The sequence below is a fragment of the Ruditapes philippinarum genome, unplaced genomic scaffold (genome assembly GCF_026571515.1).
Source record: "Ruditapes philippinarum isolate M1 unplaced genomic scaffold, ASM2657151v2 ctg14554_1_1_1_1, whole genome shotgun sequence".
Taxonomy (NCBI): domain Eukaryota; kingdom Metazoa; phylum Mollusca; class Bivalvia; order Venerida; family Veneridae; genus Ruditapes; species Ruditapes philippinarum.
The window spans coordinates 2,608-20,853 of NW_026866530.1; the positions used below are offsets into that span (position 1 = coordinate 2,608).

The 18,246-nt window shown below is 32.7% G+C and overlaps 1 protein-coding gene across 1 annotated transcript; it reads left to right on the forward strand.

The window, feature by feature from the left end:
* Positions 1-272: 272 nt before the first annotated feature.
* LOC132732783 (type-1 angiotensin II receptor-associated protein-like) lies at positions 273-16,180 on the forward strand (the record flags this gene model as incomplete). The annotated part of the gene is given in 6 exon segments (XM_060719295.1): positions 273-307; positions 5,593-5,707; positions 6,771-6,873; positions 7,441-7,474; positions 7,807-7,931; positions 9,214-16,180. Coding segments are annotated over 6 exon segments (540 nt in total), but the record flags the coding sequence as incomplete, so codon positions are not given.
* Between the last annotated feature and the right edge of the window lie 2,066 nt (positions 16,181-18,246).

The following is an 18,246-nucleotide window of genomic DNA, read 5'->3' on the forward strand; positions in this document are numbered from 1 at the left end:
ATTTTTAACATACATTACTGTAAGAAAAAGTTTTGTAGACTTGGTTTTCTTCCATTTAATCCTGTGGTACATATAAACAGTAATAGTAACAACTTAGTAAATTAACTGTTTTTATAAGAAACACAACATATTCATCACTCTATTGTGAAAGGTAGAGCACCTTCAAGCTATTATGTACCTTGAGATTAGATAGGAAAAACCAACATTTACTGAGTTCCAGATAATATGTATTAAATGTTAAAATATTTATTTCCTTATTTGATATTTTACAGCTGATTGTCTTCTTCCATTTTATCTTTACAACATGGTAAGTTTTTTTAAGTAATCACATTAATAAAGTTTTACTTTAAAGTTTCCCCACAGTGTTTATAAATCACTTGTTTAATGTTCCTATATGATTTTTTAAATGTACAGGTAACATACATGTATTTCATTGGTGCCTAGTTGATAATTGATACCAATGTTCATAATTATAAAATGTAAAACTTGCGCGACACCAGAACCAGGTCTCAATAGCCTGAAAGAAATTACACAGAAACAAGCACTGTGTGGTTAGGGCGAAGATGGGCGATAACTACGCCGAAATTTTTTCACTTCGTCCTATTTGATGGGAAAAGCGAAATTCAAACTGCCCAAAAATCTATGAAAAAGACCAACACTTCATGTTCGAAATCGCGTTGTATGTCCACCTTACTGTTAGTACTGTTGTTAATATTTTAGCATAGTAAATGTAATTCAAAGGCAAACTACACTGGATTTCAAACATGAAAATTTAAAGAAATGAATCCACGTTGTTGTGTTTTTCAAGAATTTGAAAATATAGGAAAATATTTGAACCGTCGATAATATTATCTTAATCTCCATTTTACATTAACATACATTGTTGTATGATACACTGATGTTCACAGATCTTGTCAGTTGCAAGGTTAATAATCTTCCCTATATTACCTCCATTTAGTAACTTATATTTTGCAGCATTAGCGCCGACTAAGTAAATTTCAGGCTTTATTATGTCATAAAGCGATGAACCTCGAGAAAACAATGTCATATGCTAGCAAATGAATATCCACTTACTGAAGTTACAGCTGTAATATGCAAATGGCGTTATGTCTTGAAAAGGCAGTGAATTATGCGCTGTTAATCTTAAGATACATATGGTATTGTATGCATGTAACTGACAGACACAACAGATCAAGCACATATGCATGAATATAGAAAACTGAATTTCTTCATCTTAATTGCTCTATTTATAGTGCAATTTGGTCGTACTGAATCATCACATTTTGTATTGTATCTGCGTGTTGCTAAAAATCTTTTTCGATGCACATACCGCATTAATAACTTTTCTATCTTGAGAAAATATTAGAAATGATAGTTTAACGTCTCAATTCCGACTAAAAGGGCTCAAAGAATAGAGGAATTGATATAAGGTTGACCTTGATTTTCTGTCAGAATGTTAGCCACTTTCATGGTATTTCTGCCATCGACGGCAGCATTTAAAATAAGTATCTGCCTACAACGGCAGCATTTTTTCTTTGACCGGACCAGATTGAACGTCTGCAAAACTTTCAAAAAAAGACTCACGGCGAAGATATTTGGCTTGCGTGATCCCAATGGATGAATGTCTGTATTAACAAGATATGTTTGTAAAACATGTATGCCCCCTATCGGCAGCCAATTAGTCATGTGATCAGGTTATTATGCATGACTTCTGACCCAGTGAACAAACAATTAATAAGGGTTTTCTAGTATCTACTGGTCATAACTAGTCACAAGGTAATAATTATTGTGACCCCATAGGTTGTGTGCAGCAATTTAAGTTATTACAAATCTTACCAAATAATATATGCATAAATTTTATGAATCATGTAGGCCTCATTAATGACAGCCAAGTTGTTATATTACATAAGACCTTCAAATGTGTATACCAAAAGCATTTTTAGTTTAATATAAAAATATCAACCAAGGTTATTGGTCAGAAACCATCATTAAGTACAAGGTCAATATGACATTGACCCCTTGACCCCAAAATCAATAGGGGTCATCTACTGGTCATGACCAATCATCATACAAAGTTTGAAGTTCCTAGGCCTAAGCGTTCTTTAGTTATTGATCGTAAACCGTTTTTACCTACAAGGTCAATGTGACCTTGACCTTGGACCCCTTGACCCCAAAATCAATAGGGGTCATCTCCTGGCAATGACCAATCATCACACCAAGTTTGAAGTTCCTAGGCCGAAACGCTCTTTAGTTCTTGATTGGAAACCATTTTAACCTACAAGGTCAATGTGACCTTGACCTTTGACCCCTTGACCCAAAAATCAAACGGAGTCATCTCTGGTCATGACCAATCATCACACCAAGTTTGAAGTTTCTAGGCCTAAGCGTTCTTTAGTTATTGATCGGAAACCGTTTTTACCTACAAGGTCAATGTGACCTTGACCTTTGACCCAAAATCAATAGGGGTCATCTGCTGGTCATGACCAATCACCATGCCAAGTTTGAAGTTCCTAGGCCGAAGCGTTCTTTAGTTATTGATCATAAACCGTTTTTACTTACAAGGTCAATGTGACCTTGACCTTTGACCCCTTGATCCCAAAATCAATAGGGGTCATCTGCTGGTCATGACCAATCACCATACCAAGTTTGAAGTTCCTAGGCCAAAGGGTTCTTTAGTTATTGATAGGAAACTGTTTTTACCTAAGAGGTCAAAGTGACCTTTGACCCCTTGACCCCAAAATCAATAGGGGTCATCTACTGATCATGACCAATCACCATACCAAGTTTGAAGTTCCTAGGCCTAAGGGTTCTTTAGTTATTGATCGGAAACCGTTTTTGCTTACAAGGTCAATGTGACCTTGACCTTTGACCCCAAAATCAATAGGGGTCATCTACTGGTCATGACCAATCACCATACCAAGTTTGAAGTTCTTAGGCCTAAGGGTTTTTTAGTTATTGATCGGAAACCATTTGGTCTACGGACCGACAAGAGCAAAGCAATATACCCCATCTTCTTCGAAGTGGGGGCATAATAACACGAAATCCTGCCATTTAGTTAAAACTTGAGATATTTATGACAAAAAACTGTCATTTTCACGGATTTTTCCGAAGCTGTCACTTTTAACCTGCTCAAAATAGTCTAAAAACAGGAAAAACGAGTCCAAAATTACCTAGTAGTATCTCCAGTCAATGGACAATAGTTTCATAGCAATGAAATGGGCTGTATTTGTGTAATATAATAATACCAACCAAATTTATAACCTACCTGTACCGAGTGGTAAATTTCAACTATCTGCCATCACTGCCGCCGGTAATAGGGTGTGATGAAGATGTTGTCTTTGTGACTAAACCACGAAATTTCATGCACACAAAATTAAGTGAATTCCCAGTAGGTATATATCATTAGTTGCCTTTAAAATTAATTGTTGTGCATGAAAAAGTAATGTTTTGTTCAGTTTGATATGAGAATACCATCATGATTTAATGGTGCAAAAATACTCAGCTAATACATGTACATTATAAATCTGGTTTCTTTCTTAAAGAAGGTTTTTAGCTCACCTGTCACAAAGTGACAGGGTGAGCTTTTGTGATCGCTTTTCGTCCGGCGTCCGTCTGTCCGGCGTCCGTCCGTAAACTTTTGCTTTAAATGACATCTCCTCATAAACCACTAAGCCAATTTCATCCAAACTTCACAGGAATGTTCCTTTGGTGGTCACCTTTAAAAATTGTTCAAAGAATTTAATTCCATGCAGAACTCTGGTTGCCATGGCAACCAAAAGAAAAAACTTTAAACATCTTCTTCTAAAAAGCCCAAAGAGCAAGAGCTTAGATATTTGGCATGAAACATCTTATAGTAGATGTCTACCAAGTGTGTTACAATAAAAGCCCTAGGGTCAAAATTGGCCCCGCCCCGGGGGTCATTGATTTTCCTTATATACATATCGTAAAAAAAGAAGAAATATTCTTTAAAAAGCCGAAAGAGTAAGAGCTTAGCTATTTGGCATGAAACATCTTATAGTGGATGTCTACCAAGTTTGTTCAAATAAAAGCCCTGGGGTCAAAATTGGCCCCGCCCCAGGGGGTCATTGATTTTCCCTATATGCATATAGTAAAAACTTAAAAAATCTTCTTTTAAAGACCCAAAGTGCTAGAGCTTAGATATTTGGCATGAAACATGCTCTAATGGATGTCTACCAAGTTTGTTCAAATAAAAGCCCTGGGGTCAAAATTGGCCCCGCCCAGGGGGTCATTGATTTTCCCTATATGCATATAGTAAAAACTTAAAAAAAAATTCTTTTAAAAAACCCAAAGAGCTAGAGCTTAGATATTGGTATGAAACATGTTCTAATGGATGTCTACCAAGTTTGTTCAAATAAAAGCCCTGGGGTCAAAATTGGCCCGCCCCAGGGGGTCTTTGATTTTACCTATAGGCATATAGTAAAAACTTAAAAAAAAATTTCTTTTAAAAACCCAAAGAGCTAGAGCTAAGATATTTACCATGAAACATCTTCTTATGGGTGACTACCAAGTTTGTTCAAATAAAAGCCCTGGGGTCAAAATTGGCCCGCCCAGGGGGTCATTGATTTTCCCTATATGCATATAGTAAAAACTTAAAAAATCTTCTTTTAAAGAACCCAAAGTGCTAGAGCTAAGATATTTAGCATGAAACATGTTCTAATGGATGTCTACCAAGTTTGTTCAAATAAGAGCCCTGGGTCAAAATTGGCCCCGCCCCGGGGGTCATTGATTTTCCTTATATGTGTATAGAAAAAACTTAAAAAATCTTCTTTGAAAAAAACCAAATAGCTAGAGTTTAGATACTAAGCATGAATCATCTTCTAGTGATTGTCTACCAAGTTTGTTCAAATAAAAGCCCTGGGGACAAAATTGGCCCCGCCCCGGGGGTCATTCCTTTTCCTTATATGTGTTATACAAAAACTTTAAAAAATCTTCTTTGAAAAAACTCAAATAGCTAGAGTTTAGATATAAAGCACGAAGCATCTTCTAGTGACTGTCTACAAAGTTTGTTCAAATAAAAGCCCTGGGGTCAAAATTGGCCTCGCCCCGGCTGACATTGATTTTCCTTATATGTGTATAGCAAAAAATTAGAAGTCTTCTTTGAAAAAACCCGAATAGCTAGAGTTAAGGTATTAAGCATGAAACATTTTCTAGTAAGTGTCTACAAAGATTGTTCAAATAAAAGCCGTTGGGTCAAAAATGTCCCTGCCCCAGGTGTGTCATTGTTTTTAACTATATGTGTAAAGAAAAAAACTTGACGAGCTAGACCTTGGATGTTAAGCATGAAATATCTTCTAATGGGTGTCTACCAAGTTAGTTCAAATAAAAGCCCTGGGGTTTAAACTTGCCCCGCTCCAGGGGCCTATATACAGGTGAGCGACTTCAGGGCCATCATGGCCCTCTTGTTAAATTTAAGGAAGTGAAACTGTAATATTAAAAAAAAAGGATGCTGCATTTGCTTTGAAATAGTTCTCAATGTTTTATCTATAAAATCAATGAACCATTGATAATCTACTGTCAGTCAGTAAAATAGTATTTTATTGAAGCTATATGTATTCTTACATTATATTTCAGGGCTTGTATGGCTCAACCATTCCTACCAATATCATATGTTTATATGAACTTATTTGTTCTGTCTTTGGGTGTATGGTCTATTGTACATCATGAATCCTCCGAGGCAGCGTTGATGGTGAGTGTTCAATTCTTATACCTATCAGACAGACAGTTAAGATAGGTACTAAATAAATATTCCATAGATCTGCTGACTTCTTCAAACAGGCAAGAATATTGTAAAATGGATCGAGGGGAGGAAGATATTCATGATTAATAATTCACCTGAGGTAGAAATGTTTGAAGATGAGCTGTTTGTCTGTTTGAAATATCTACTGTTTGTGAAATGTTCGCAGTAATTGAATTAAAAAAAAAAATGAAGTTTGAAATTGATTAATAATAAATATTTCATTATAATTATTTGAAATTAATTTCCTATAAATGTTTGAAATTGAATGATAATAAATGTTTGAAATTGATTAATGATAAATATTTGAAATTAATTTGTTATAAATGTTTGAAATTGAATGATAATAAATGTTTGAAATTGATAAATGATAAATGTGATTAACATTTATGTATTGAGTTTTAAGTTTCAGGTTTTAAGTCAAACTGTAACTGTGCATGATATATAGTTTAACTGATGGAAGATGATCACAGCTGCCCTTTTATGCATTATTTTAGTTTCAAATTGGATTCCTGAGTTAAACAACAATTTTTCTTTAAGTTAACTGAATATCTTCCTTGCATTAGAGACATCAATGCCTCAAACATGTTTTGAGATATTGCAATGAAAGGCAATTGATTTGAGGTCATTAACCTTAAATGACCTTAATCTTTAGACCACAGAGTCTTTATACTTATATATGATCAATATATGATCACCATCTTAGACGGTTGCTCACTTCTACGGTGTTCATCTGCTCTGGCATGTGCAGAAGTAATCAGTTCCTTGTGAAAGTGAAGGCAACAAGTACTGGTAAACTGCTTGGCAGCCTGCCCTGGAATAATGCAATGGTTTAACTGGGCTATGGTAACTTTAATGTGGCTTACTGTCATGATCTGAAGTGAAAACTACCAACACCACCACCAGTTGCTAACCTATTAAATAATGTTTTAAAGTTTAACGTAGGCATCTCTATTAGTGTAAGCATGAGCTGGTTTAGGGATAGTGATAACTGTGAACATGTTATATATTTCAGTTCCTGCTGTGCCATGTATTTTCTATACTTCAAGACATTATTCTTCTAGGGATTTATGAGCCTAGAGGTTATACATATTTTGAGAGCAATCCAAAAAAGCAAGGTACATTTTTTGTTTTATAAATGTTTCATCCCAGAAATAAATGTCAGATTTGAAAAATTAACATAATTTATATATTTTAGATACTGATTGTAGCATCCTTTATTAACTGTAATCAAGTTGGTAAGATATTCTCTGCTTGGTTATATTGGATTGTCACATAGAAAAACCCATATAGCCTTACCAACATTTCCTTGAGTAATTATTAATCGGCCCTCACCAAACTTTATATAAAAAAAGATATTTTGAATCTCAAGTTTGTTTACAAAAACTGCTTGACTGGAGTAAAGCAAGTGGGAAACAAGCTGTCTTATCAACCAATGGATCACATATTTTGTATTTCAATTGTACAATATTTTTGAGTGAGTGACTACAACTGTGGGGGCAGTCTTGTACTTGACTTAATGTAATTTAAATTTCAAGGCAAACCTACATGACTTTAAAGAATTGTTCAAAGCTTTTTGTTGTATAAATCTGTCAATATAGTTATAATGATCACAAAGTTAAGATTGTTTTGTTCTAAGCAGTTAAAATTTGTTACATTTAAAAAAAGTTATCATTGTATTTCAGGCAGTTCCAGGAATGAATATAGATTTTCTCTAGGGTAATTTATTTTTAGTTTATCTTGCCATGTATGCAAAAAAGATATATTTATATGTTACACTTGTTATAAATAATTCACATTGTAATATAAAAAGTTTTTATAACAGGGTAAAATAGGGTATTATACATAGTTATAAGATAATAAATAATTAAAATTTAAAGCTCAAATAAATGCATGATCTTTGATTTGAACCTGTGTGTACATGTATGCTTCCTCTAATAGTTGCCAAAAAATGTATGGATATAGAATCCAAGGAAATGTAAGGTGCTATGGGCTTTAATTACAGTTGTGATATTCTATGACATTGAAGAAATAACGTTTTTCTCTTTTAGAATGGCGATAGTAAATCTGATAGTGAAGCCTATAACAGCATTCCTGTTGTACAGAATATATCGTGATCGAGGAGGTTCATACTCCGACTTTAACATTCCGGGTGTTGGCAATCTTCCAGGATTTGGTATGTATTTCCTTCCTTCTTTTAGGTTAAGTTAAGGGCTCAAGTAAACTTTATAAATAACAGATGTAAAATTGGGCAGTTGGATCACTGCTTGATTGAATGATTCAATAGGAGGAGTAGTTACAAGTTGTGCTGGAACTTTGTGGCATTCATAGCATGATTCTGTATAAACTAATCAATGTGCAGTCCAGGGTGCTCATATAATATATAGTAACTGTTATCAAAAGATTGCACCCTAGATATACTGTCTGAGACATGACGTGGCCATATATCCCTTGTATCTAGGTAATAATTTACCATAGCACCAGTTGGTGAAGATATGACAATAACAAATCTGACTAGTAGATAAATTGTGTACACATAGAGGACATATACCACAATAAAACTGCTTTCTTATCATTTCCTCATAGCAGTTATGTAAGAAATAAGAATTGTTGTGTGTATTATAATTATTTTAGTGCTGAAATCTCCCTGACTCAAGGTACATGTAGTCAGCTAGTTATGTGAAGGGCATCACACAAATTGTCAACATGAAAATTGTGAGAAAACATCTAGTATATAGAATTCCTTGTCCATCTTTTATGTAATGTGAACAATGGAAGACTACTGGGATCCTTCATATTACAGGACAAAAATATGATGTTTTATCATTGTAACTTCTTTTAAAACCAAAAAAAAGGAATGAAATTTTACACAATTGATTTTGGGTTCTTTTTTCTAGTAAATATTAATGTATCAAAATTCAACATTTGATTACTAAAAGTGTCTTCAAAGTATCGCATAAGAGGAAACCAAAAACGTTTAGACAACTCAATTTACAAGACATTGTGTTTCAGTATATTTTAAAGTAGTGAACACCAAGAGAACTTCGATTGATGAATGGCAAATCCAAGTTGTCACTAAAATTAGACACGACAACCACAGCTGTTACGAGGAATTGCGTATATGTGGTGTAAGGGCTATAAAACACCAGTTACACAGCCTATAATATTGATTATTCATAAATCATTAGATATTCAGTTATTTTCTTATTTTTTTTTCATTTTTCAAAACACAAAAGAGTAGAATAACAGTTATCACAGAATATTGTCTGTAAAAAGATAGAAATGGACTTGCTTGTGAAGTCCAATGCCTTCAGGGTCAAAGAAAAGAAATAGAAGAAACCAGTCAAGATAATTAGAAACTTGAGGAATTTGATTAAATACCAATTATATTTAGTACTTCAATCTTTGTTTCACTAACACGTTAACTTAATGCTTACATCATTTTTTTTTAAATTCAGGCGGCAGTCCCCAGCATAGCGCATATGAGAATATTGATACACCAGCTCCCACTAACTCTGGAGGAATGGATGATCACCAGCCATACGAGACCGGCCAACAGCCTTATTCAGGCTCAGAGAAACATTAGTCATCACCGTTGCCATAGAAACATTAATACATTTCAGTTCCCATTTGTACATGTTCATTACCTCTTAAATGATTTTTGTTTGACTGCAATGAATTGTACACATTGTCCTTTTTCAATGGTTTGTAATCTTATGTAACCAGAATTAACAAAAGAATGGAGGAGAAGATTGTCCCAGATGACAAGTAAGAGAGGTTGTATCATAAATTATTTTTTGTTCTCATATATAAATTTTTAGTTTTTTTTTTTTAATTAAATACAGAGGGTTGTCTCTGAGAGCTAAATTTTATCTTAGAATACAAAGAAGTATTTTTTCTGTTTCAGATATGAATCCATTTTAAAATATGCAGTCATGTTTTTTTTTTTTTTTATTTTCCATGTTTTGAGAAATTGATTAAAATAAGAATACAGAAATAGATTAAAGTTTTAGTTATAAAGTACTATAGTTTATTTGATTATATACTGATTGACTGCTGACGTGGGTATAAAGGTTGATATATTGTGACGGTAAAATTAACTACTAACATATATATGGGGATGAAGATTTTCTAGTGTAGTTTGCTGTAACTAACAATGATTAGCTTTTGTCATTAGTATAGAGGCAGACTGACATACACTTCTGTCTAACTAGGCTCTATACCTGTTGGTTGACCAACTTCACATTTTCTTGATATCCCAAAAAAAATTGATAATGTACAACTCAAAAAAAGGAAACTGGACAATTTATTTAAGAAATTCAGGAGGTTATGGATTAATGTTTAAATAATAAATGAAAAAGTCGTACTTTATAAGATGTTTTTGAAGAAGTTTGAAATTAAACTGTTCTCATGTGTAAACCTTGCGGAGTTGAACAATGCTGGCAAAATTCTAGTTCAGTATTGTAAGATTGTAATTTGTTTAGACAGCAGTAAAGGTAGTGGTATAGTTTATACATATATTATCAGATTGTTGTTATTTATAGAATTGCTTCTAATGCATTCCAACATCACAAGTTTTTAGCTCGACTTTTCTATGAAAAGGGGAGCTATCCTACTCGCCCCGGCGTCGGCGTTGGCGTCACACCTTGGTTAAGTTTTTCGTACCACCCCACTTTATTTCAGAAGTATTACAAGTATGGCTTTGAAACTTACCATACTTGTTCACCATCATAACTCCATCTACAGACAAGAGTACATAACTCTGTCAAGGTTTTTGACAGAATTATGGCCCTTTTTTGACTTAGAAAGTGTATTGAGCTTGGTTAAGTTTTTTGTACACCTCACTTTATTTCAAAACCATTGGAGGTATTGCTTTGAAACTGACCATACTTGTTTACCATCACGACCTTCATCAACAGACAAGAGGACATAACTCTGTCAAGGTTTTTGACAGAATTATGCCCTTTTTGACTTAGAAAATACATTGAATATGGGTAAAATCCACTTATTGCCTTAACCCTTTGAGATATTGCTTTGAAACTTTTAATGCTATTTCACATCATTACCCCCATCTGTACGCAAGAGAAGGTAACTCTGTCAAGGATTTGTTTTAAAAATTAAGGCCTTTTATCGACTTAGAATCTTGGTTAAGTTTTTAGTACCAGTCCACTTTTTGACTGAACTGTTTGAGATATTAATTTGAAAGTTGGAATACTTGTTTACAATCATGATTCCCAAACATGTCCAGGAGAAGGTAATTCTGTCAAAGATTTTATTTGGATTATGGCCCTTAACTGTCAATGTTTTGTATTATAGGCAAGCACTAAAAAACTTAAAAAATCTAAAAAAATTCATTCCTATCCACTTGTTCACTTTACCATAAATTATGTCATAATAAAATAATTCTTCACTAAATATCTTAATGCTCATGGCCATTGTTCACTTTAAAAATACAGAGATTCTTGTATTGCCTTTTACTGCAAAAACTTTTTTTATTGGCAAGCAATAAAAAAGTCGAGCGCGCTGTCTTACGGACAGCTCTTGTTTTTATAACTTACCTGTCACATTATTTATAGAAGTATATTTGTTTATCTTAATCATTCCATGGTGTTTGCACATATTATAAATCTGTATTATTGTTTTTGTCTGTATATTGTACATGGGTTTAGTTTTGAACAATCATTTTATTATAGACAATGTTTACCAAAAGTTATATACAACACAGATTTTAAGTGTGAAGTTGATGACACATAGAATACTTAACAGTTACTCTAATCTTACAAAGAATTCCCCCACCCCCAAAATAAACTCCATCAAAAAATGAATATATCAGTTGACCTTTTCACATATAGTTAAAAACAGTTTATATTTAACGTAAACTTCTTTGAAGACATTTGAAGTGTCAGTTATCAAAAACGTACATTTTGAATATGATCAAAATTTGTAGACAGATGGCCAATTCTGTAGGTGGAGAAGACCTACATGGTCTGTATCAGTCTTTGAAATGATCTCTATATATGAGCCGTGATACGACAAAACCAAATTGTGCGTTTGCAGCCAGCATGGATCCAGACCAGCCTGCGCATCCGTGCAGTCTGATCAGGATCCATGCTGTTCACTATCAGTTTCTCTACTTGTAATAGGGTTGGTAAGCGAACAGCATGGATCCTGATCAGACTGCGCGGATGCGCAGGCTGGTCTGGATCTATGCTGGTTGCAAACCCATTATTTTGGTTTTGTCATGACGCGGCTCATATGCTGATAGGCAACATACATGTCTATGCTTGTGTACTGCACTTCAATGAATTTCTTCTCATTTTCCTTGAACCATAAAAATATTCTCGCCTTTATTATATCATTTTTGGAAAATTGGTTGCCGCAATAAGAAGCATCTCTTAAGAGACAAGTAAATCTAAAAATGTACTTTATGATCGTATGCATAATGGTGAGAGATGATTCACATTTCATTTTGACAATCATTCTACATCATTTATGGAAATCAAAATGAAAATAGATATACCGTTAGATATAATTCAGAAATGATATTTACAGTGTTTTGGTTTACATGAAGGTTTGTGAAAAAATAATTGTTTGATATACTGACAGTTTGGAGTATCATAAAATCTACATAATCTCTACAGTCCTTTATTATACGCCCGTTTGAAAAACGGGACGTATTATGGGAACGCCCCTGGCGGGCGGGCGGGCGGCGTCCAATTTTGTCCGGAGCATATCTCCTACATGTATGGAGGGATTTTAATGAAACTTCATAGAAATGTTCACCACTATGAGGAGCAGTGTCGCGCACATGAACCAGGTCTCTAGGTCAAAGGTCAAGGTCACACTTAGAGCTCATTGAAAAATGCTTGTCCGGAGCAAAACTTCCACATGTATAGAGGGATTTCAATATTACTTGGCACAAATGTTCACCATTGTGAGGCGGAGTGTCGCGCGCAAGATTCAGGTCCTTGCGGCCAAGGTCAAGGTCACACATAGAGGTCAAAGTTTAGATAAAAATATGAAGATGTGTATAGGGACGATTTAATCATCATTTATTGAGGGATTGTAACACAAATGGTCATTATCATGACTACGGCTGTGACACATGTACTTTAGGTCAATATATGCAAGGTCAAGGTCACTAAAGATGGTGAAATATCCAGTTTTTGTCTGGAGCATATCTCCTACATGTATGGAAGAATTTTTAAAATACTTTATGGAAATGTTCACCACCATAATATGTATTGCTCCATGCATGATCCAGGTCTCCAGGTCAAAGGTCAAAGTTCAAGGTCAAAGTTCAGATAAAAATATGAAGATGTGTATTGGGACCATTTAGTCATCATTTATTGATGGATTGTGGCACAAATGGTAACTGTCATGACTACAGGTGTGACATATTTAATTTAGGTTAATATTTGCATTGTCAAGGTCACTGGAGATGATTAAATATCTAGATGTTGTCCGGAGCATATTTTCTACATGCATGGAGGAATTTTAATGTTACTTTATAGAGTTGTTCACCACCATGAGACGTAGTGCCCTGCACATGAACCAAGTCTCTAGGTCAAAGGTGAAGGTCACAGTTAGAGCTCATAGAAAAACGCTTGTCTGGAGCAAAACTTCTACATGCATAGAGGGATTTCAATATAATTTGGCACAAATGTTCATCATTGTGAGGCTAAGTGCCGTGCATAAAATTCAGGTCCCTGCGACCAAGGTCAAGGTCACACATCCTGTGCATATCTTCCCTACTGATTTGTTTTAAGGTTCACCTAACAACCCAGTGCCAAGAATAAAAACTTGCTAGATAACACTTATCCATAATGCCCCCATCTCCATCTAAAGCTTCCTTAAAACGGGCGTATTTTGTGACTATGGCACCCTTGTATAACTTGTTCTGATCTATAACTGAAAATAATCATATAGTTATAATTGTTTTACTGGTAAAAGAGGAGTTCAATATATGTATGTTAAATGTTAGTTTTTATGTATTAAATTTTATTAGAAGTTTACATTATTCAATTTATTCACTGTGTGTATTACTGAATTTTCATTTTAGTTCTGGATTAGAAAAATACCCTTGTTGATATTGTTCATGTTTGTCAATTTAAGAAGGTTTCTTTATTGTTTTTTTTTCCATAGTACATGTAATGTGTGACTTTTCTGACTACATGAATTTTCAAAATCTTTGAACGTGGGAAATATTTGGAAAGAATTTTGAAACATATTTCATGATATACAAGACAGATTGTGGTAATAAATATAATCTTATTAAACAAGCAATTTTGTTGTAATTGGAATTGGCTTTACAAAAATTATATATACATGTATATTGATATTGTCTATATGTATGTACTTCACTTAATTTAAAGTGATAATTTATAGTGATACTCTAATGATATTTCTTCTATTATATATACTCTTGTACTATAAAAAATGGGTAAAGAGTTTTACTATAGACTTCAAATTAGTTTGTGATAACTTGCAGTACTTATTGTTAACATAATGGTGATTTTGGAAAATATAGTACAATGTATTATTATGTGTTAAGGTAACAAGTATAGTAGTTTAGTTTGTTAAAGCATTATTTATTAATATATTACCTGATGGTGAAGGGGTTATATATATGTATTAATAATTAATTTATATTGTATTTTACCACATGAGCTTTCTTGTCTATATGTGTTTCTGGAACTTTAATCTATACTGTGTTTTATATATGATAATGCCTTCACAAGTGATGTTAATTGGTTTGTTGTATGTCTAAATGTATTGAAAAAGCATAATAATGAAGAAATTGATTAGATTTTTGAAAAAGTAAAAGATAATATTACATAAATAAGGGAACAGAGTTTTTTTTATCTCACAAGTGCTGTACAATAAACATGTTCATTCTGATGCACATCATAATTTGTATTTATGAGAACAGTGCTGATATATAAACCAAAGATGTCAAGATCCCTTATAGCTTCTCTCAACTATATTTCATACCCAAAATTTGCTGAAATTAAAGATGTTCTCAAATAGAATTCTTGTCTCATTAATGTACAATATTATAGGATTAATGTAAGTTAATATTTCAGTTTGTTCATAGTTATTATCATAGCTCATTAATGATTGTTTTTTAGACCTATTAAAGTTGGAACCATTAATAATAACAATCAATATTATAAAGAATTATTATACAAGTCTAGGAAAGTATTATAATGCGAGCCTTAAGAGAATTATGTAAAATTTCTAACACAAGTGTCGTGGTAGTTTATATGAAATCTCAATGAATATTAGAATCTTTTTATTGTTGCATTATATTATAAAACCAGAAAAAGTTATATTTATTTTTAAGATTATTGAAAGTTGTAACGTATGTTACAGGTAAAAATCAGCATAGTCATTTAGTAAAACCTTTCAGCATAATTTCTCTGTATTAAAAAAAGAATCATGTTCTTCTATAAAAAAGATAACATTTGTACAGCTTATTTGAAAGCAGTCTTATACTAACTGCCAGTACAGACATATATCAAGCTATAGGGTAGCTGTTTTAAGCTGTAACAGGCTCTGCTAACTTGCTGATAAAAAATAGTTACCCTCAAGGTGGATATTAAGGTCTGTACCAGTAACTAGTTTTGATTCCTTTACTTGCATATCACATACTCTAGTTTGAAAAAAAATGCAATATTGTCTTACAGTAAGATAACATTTTCAAGGACCAATGCAAACTGTATAAAGCTTTTATCTTTTCTCATATTCACATGAAACAGTGTTTATTTGGCAGTAGAATTTTTGTATATATTGTACTTCACTTTATCTTAAGTAAATATTCAAGTCATGACTATTATACAGTATTCTTAATTCCTTAAAACTCTTTACATTTATTCTTTTGTATTTTCCATTTTGTTTTGTTTTTAATAATACATGTGTACTTTAGGGCCCACTACTTTACATCATTTAGCTTACTATATATTATCCAGAAACAAGCTTAAATACTCCTGCTTCTTTCATATTTATTTTACTACAGTACCACATATGCAATACATTTGTAGGTCTTCAGGCTACGCATTATTTTGATTACATAGAACTGTATTTTTTTGTGTGAACACTTTGTGCCTGTTTTTAAATATTGAAATAATAGGAAGCGTTATTAATTTGTATGTTCAGTCTAAAATTACTATACAATAATAGGGGAAACTTTTAATCCTGTAGTGTGTCTGAATGGAATAAGAATTTCTTACATCATTCTTGTAAATCGCAAATAGAAAAAAAAAACAGAAGATGATGAAACACAAATATGTTAAAGTTTTCAGATTATTGAAGTACTTTCAATTTGATTCCATGTTTATACATTCTACATTAACACCAATTAATCTGTGCAATATGTGTACTGTGATAATTAGCTAGAAATAAAACAGTATGCAGTTTCTACAACTTGTTGTATGTTCTTCATTAAACACTACTTGTATCATATATATAACTTTACCTGTAACAGAGATCATGTATTGTTTATTTGTGACTTCAAACTTCTCTATGCAACTCACTTTGTTTTGTCGCTTTTAAACAAAGTCCTGCTCCCTGTTGACCGAACAATGCTTGATAACAAGAGTTGCATTAGATCTGTTTACCAAAGTGCATTAAAAAGTCCGAAATGATGGCAACTTTTAGCAGAAAAATGGTAACATCACTATGATTTTATTGCTAAACAAGTTTACAGAAGTAAGCCACAGTGTAAAACTGAAGGGATATCAAGATCAAATTATATATCTAGAAGTAAGTTTCCTCCCGGTGTATATTACCTCACTTGTTGGTAAGATAAAATCAGATGTCACCTGACATGATGAACTTGTTTCTTAGAAGACAGTGGTACACACTGCAGACATCACTTGTATAATATATATGCCTGGTTTTAAATCATACCAAGACAATCGAGCTTGTGGAAGACATCCAGTGCCCCTATGTTATTCTGGCACAAGTTGACACCAGAGAAGAACCACCAACATTCTGTAGGCTAGCTTCCTCATATGCTAGAACACTTCTCAGAGATGAGGGAGAATGTGGTTTGATATCAAATACATTAATCACTAAGAATCATCAATCCAAATATCTATCAGACCTGTTCACCCCTTTCAATGCTTGTCAGTACTCTAAAAGTATTTTGTCTGTCTTCTAGAAGTTTTTAATTTTAAATGAAATTTCACCTATTTATCATGAAAGAATGAATAAATTATACACAAACATCAGAATAGTATGTGTATTTTGTTGTTAAATCTTTAAAAAAAAAAGAAAAGAGCAAGAATAGCTTTTATTTCATTATCTCATTTCATTATATTTGACAGAAGTACCAAGTATACTGAAGGGTTCACTTCCACATTACACAAATGGGTTTGGTTGTGCATTTACTGACAAACACTGGGCAATGTGTGGTCAGTTTAGCTGACAAATAATATTATATTTTAAAAGAAACAAATAAGAAAACAACAATATGAAATATAATCAGCTTTTAATATCAATCATGTTAACAAGATAAAACAGTCTTCATAATGAAAATAATCATTTCAAAAATATCTCTCTACATAAAAACATACATGTATACATCTGTAAGTTCAATAACATGTTTAATGTAATTCAGCCACATCCTCTATTTCTATATTCTATCTTTAACAGTATGTTTTTACACAGGCCTTTATAGATATAAATGGTTAGTTTGTAGGTTTTTGAATTTGGTCTTATTATTGTAGGTTTTACTAACAAGCCTTTCTGTTTGGTTATTGACAAAGGGTTTTGTTTAATCCAGATTTTTTTATACCTAAGATCAGTTTTTGACACAAGACTTTATTAGACTACACAAGAATTTACATACATGCAGGCTGTAAAATATACAGTCAGTTATTGAAACAGTACCTGTTACAGTAATTCATTCACTTTTACTGTATTCAATGTTGTGATGGTGTATTTATATTAATTGATCATTTGTGAGAACTATTTGTCTATTCAATTTTGATATTGAAATCCCCATGAACTGTTCTAAATTTGTGCAGAAAAGTGTTACTAGAAGTTTTTTAAAACAAATCTCAAGTACAGCTAAGTTAGCATCATTAGTACTACAATACACCTACCTAACCATATTTATATTCCCAGTAAATCTATGAAGTTATTTCGCCATGTTTCATGACAAAAAACTGTAGTATTACAGACTTAAAACTTTAAAGGGACGCCATTTTAATTCAGTGTTTATACTTCTTATATCATTTGCAGATTGTTCCATTTCAACGGCTTTACATGATTTATGTAAATTTTTCAAATTTTATGTTTTTATTCTTATTAGATATATAACAGTAAATCAGTCATAAGCTGTAGTGTAGTACAACACTTTTAAGTAGGTTTGACGATTTTTATTTTGGTATTCTATATAAATATTCTAGACTTTTAAATGAAAAAAAAAGTGAAAAAACATTGTTTAAAAATTGATAGAAAAATTAATGGAGATAAAAATTTAA